At 48.3% G+C, this 2,931-nt stretch overlaps 1 protein-coding gene across 1 annotated transcript in view; it reads left to right on the top strand.

Annotated features, from left to right (window-relative positions):
- The window catches only part of FLVCR2 (feline leukemia virus subgroup C cellular receptor family, member 2), a 55,722-nt gene that overhangs the window by 29,983 nt on the left and 22,808 nt on the right, over window positions 1-2,931 (top strand). Inside the window, exon 3 of the mRNA XM_010855843.1 lies at window positions 799-939. Within this exon, the coding sequence (XP_010854145.1) occupies window positions 799-939 (141 nt within the window). The remainder of the gene's footprint in view (window positions 1-798; window positions 940-2,931) is intronic.

Below are 2,931 nucleotides of genomic sequence, written 5' to 3'. Positions count from 1 at the left end.
CCTTGATTTCTTTCCCCTGATAGAAGGGGAGGTGAACAGGTCAGACAATGATTGAGAGGTTCCCAGCGGGTGGGGGAAGTTGGCCAGGACTATTTCCGGAAAGGAAGAAGCAAGACTCTGAAGTCCGGACTGGAGATTTATCTGGGTGGAACGGGAAGACGTTTGATGTTCAAGAAAGTAAACCTCATTTCCAAAGCTTCCTCTAACTGGAAACCATCTCCTGACCTTTCAGGAGCATTCTCATGGAGGCTGGGGGTGAAGATGGTGCTTCAGCTGGGGGACCAGTTTAGGCAGACAGCTGGTTAAACTGATCTGGCCCCCAGAGAACTGGACAGCAGTCAGTGCAGTGAAATGGACTGTACCGGCTGTACTGAAACTAGAACGTACGGAGAATGGTTTTCCCACTGTCCCTCCCAGGTCCTTCCTATCAGAGCCCCAGTCCTGCAGGAGCGCGTGTTAGTCCTCTGGTTTCCCAGGAGGCAGATGTCCGCTTCACACTCTGAGAAACTAGGGAGGGACTCGAGGTCTCTGCAACAGGAGCAGCTCCTTCCCTCACTCAGGGAGTGTTCAGCTGTCCAAAGGTCATTAAGAAAAAGTAGTCAAAGGACCAGCCCCTCAGCCACAGACAGTGAGATGCAGCTTCAAGAGAGGAGGCTCGAGAGGATTTAATCAAAGAGTTAATATTTCCTTTTGGAGTCTGAGCCCTTCTCAGATGAGGGAGTCAGCTCTTATCCGTGTGTCAGCTCTGCAGGAGTAGGGCCAGGGGACTTGCAATGACCTCTGTTTGTTTCCTTTCAGTGTTCAAAGAGAAGCCTAAACATCCTCCAAGCAGGGCCCAGTCCCTGAGCTATGCCTTGGCGTCTACTGATGCTTCGTATTTAAGTTCCATCATCCGACTCTTCAAAAACCTCAACTTTGTGCTGCTAGTCATCACCTATGGTATGATGCACGTGTGTCCGGGGTGTACTGGGGCTGGGCATGTGAGACGAGAGACCTGATGTTTCTGTGCATCTTACAGTTTCCAGATCCCAAATGTATATGTAAAGTCATCATTTAGGGTTAAGCAGAAGAGCCAGCTGTGCCTCAGAGTCTTCCCTGTTCCTTTAAGTTTAACCATCCCTTCCCCTGTCAAGTCACCCGGCAACATGCCTGCTGATCCTCCAAGTCTCATCCCAGTATGTCTGCTGTGAAGCAGTATTAGAAAGAAAGTGAAGTCGCTCAGTCATGTCCTACCAGGCTTAGCCTCAGTCATAGCCTAACAGGCTTCTCTGTCCATGGGATTTTCCAGGCAAGAGTGCTGGAGAGGGTTGCCATTTCCTTCTCTAGGGGATCTTCCCAACCCAGGGATTGAACCCAGGTCTCCTGCACTGCAGGCAGATACTTTACTGACTGAGCTACAAGGGAAGCTTGTAGCATTTTTAGGGCTTCTCTGGTGGCTCAGAGGGTAAAGCGTCTGCCTGCAATGTGGGAGACCCAGGTTCGATCTCTGGGTTGGGAAGGTCTCCTGGAGAAGGAAATAGCAACCCACTCCAGTATTCTTGCCTGGAGAATCCCATGGATGGAGGAGCCTAGTAGGCTACAGTCCATGGGGTCGCAAAGTCGGACATGACTGATCGACTTCACCATACATCTTTGGAGAAGGAAATGGCAACTTACTCCAGTACTCTTGCCTGGAAAATCCCATGGTCGGAGGAGCCTGGTGGGCTACAGTCCATGGGGTCGCAAAGAGTCAGACAGGACAAGTCATTTCCAGATCTCTTTCCCCACACACTAGGAACTCCCTGAGAGTAGAGATTTATGTCTTTTTACCTGTATAGTTCATCAGCAGTAGGAGGACTTGTAGCCTGGAGCAGGTACTCCAGCAGTTGTTAGATGGGTGATTGAATGAATGTGTGGTTGGATGTTTACATGAGTCTCACTACATGAATCACTCCCCAACCAATCCTTCATCTTCTAACTTGGCCTCTTTTCTACCTGAATGGAAGACAACATCCAAATTTCATGTAATTTTCTTGGCTTTGGTAAGATACATGTCAGTCTTTCTGCTGGCATATTGGCTTACCTTTCCAGCAAGGTGTTTGCAGCATCTTCTTTCTAATGATTAATGGTAATGTTGTCCTAGACCTGGGCAAGGACACAACCTCAGGGCATTCCATTAAAGGTGTCTTTACAGATCCACGCAAATCTACTGCTCTCCACTCTGCCCATTTACCCCTCCAGTTTGGTGTGATTACAATCCTGGAAGTATATCATGCTCAATAACCAGAAGAAAAAAGATGTGAGACTGGTTTGACATGACTTATTCTTAGTGAAATCCCAGTTGGCTATTGTTCAGTCGCTCAGTCGTGTCCAGCTCTTTGCAACCCCATGGACTGCAGCATGCCAGCCTTCTCTGTCCTTCACTGTCTCCTGGAGCCTGCTCAAACTCATGTCCATCGAGTCAGTGATGCCATCCAACCATTTCATCCTCTGTCATCCCCTCCTCCTCCTCTTTCCCAGCATCAGGGTCTTTTACAATGACTTGGCTATACCCTTAGGTTTTCTCTAGGCTCCGAAACCATGTGTAATAACATTTGCTATGTGCCAAGATTTTTTATTTAACTCCCACCACACCAATGTGCTGTAAGTGGTATCATTTTCCCATTTTAACAGAGGAGGAAACAAACTCAGAGAGATTAAGTAATACCTCAAGAATACACAGCTTTTAAAGGGCAGAGCCAAGATTCAAACACAGATTTCTCAGACTCCAAAGCCTGATCCATGATTGCCTGTGCTCCTTCCTTGAATTTTGCCAGGGAACGGCAACCCACTCCAGTAGTCTTGCCTGGAAAATCCCATGGACAAAGGAGCCTGGTAGGCTGCAGTCCATGGGGTCTCAAAGAGTCAGGCAGGACTGAGCGACTTCACTTTCACTTTTCACTCTCGTGCACT

The sequence above is a fragment of the Bison bison genome, unplaced genomic scaffold (genome assembly GCF_000754665.1).
Source record: "Bison bison bison isolate TAMUID 2011002044 unplaced genomic scaffold, Bison_UMD1.0 scf7180017864368, whole genome shotgun sequence".
NCBI lineage: Eukaryota > Metazoa > Chordata > Mammalia > Artiodactyla > Bovidae > Bison > Bison bison.
Note: the sequence above shows the minus strand (reverse complement) of the source record. Positions and strands in the feature narration are given on the sequence as shown.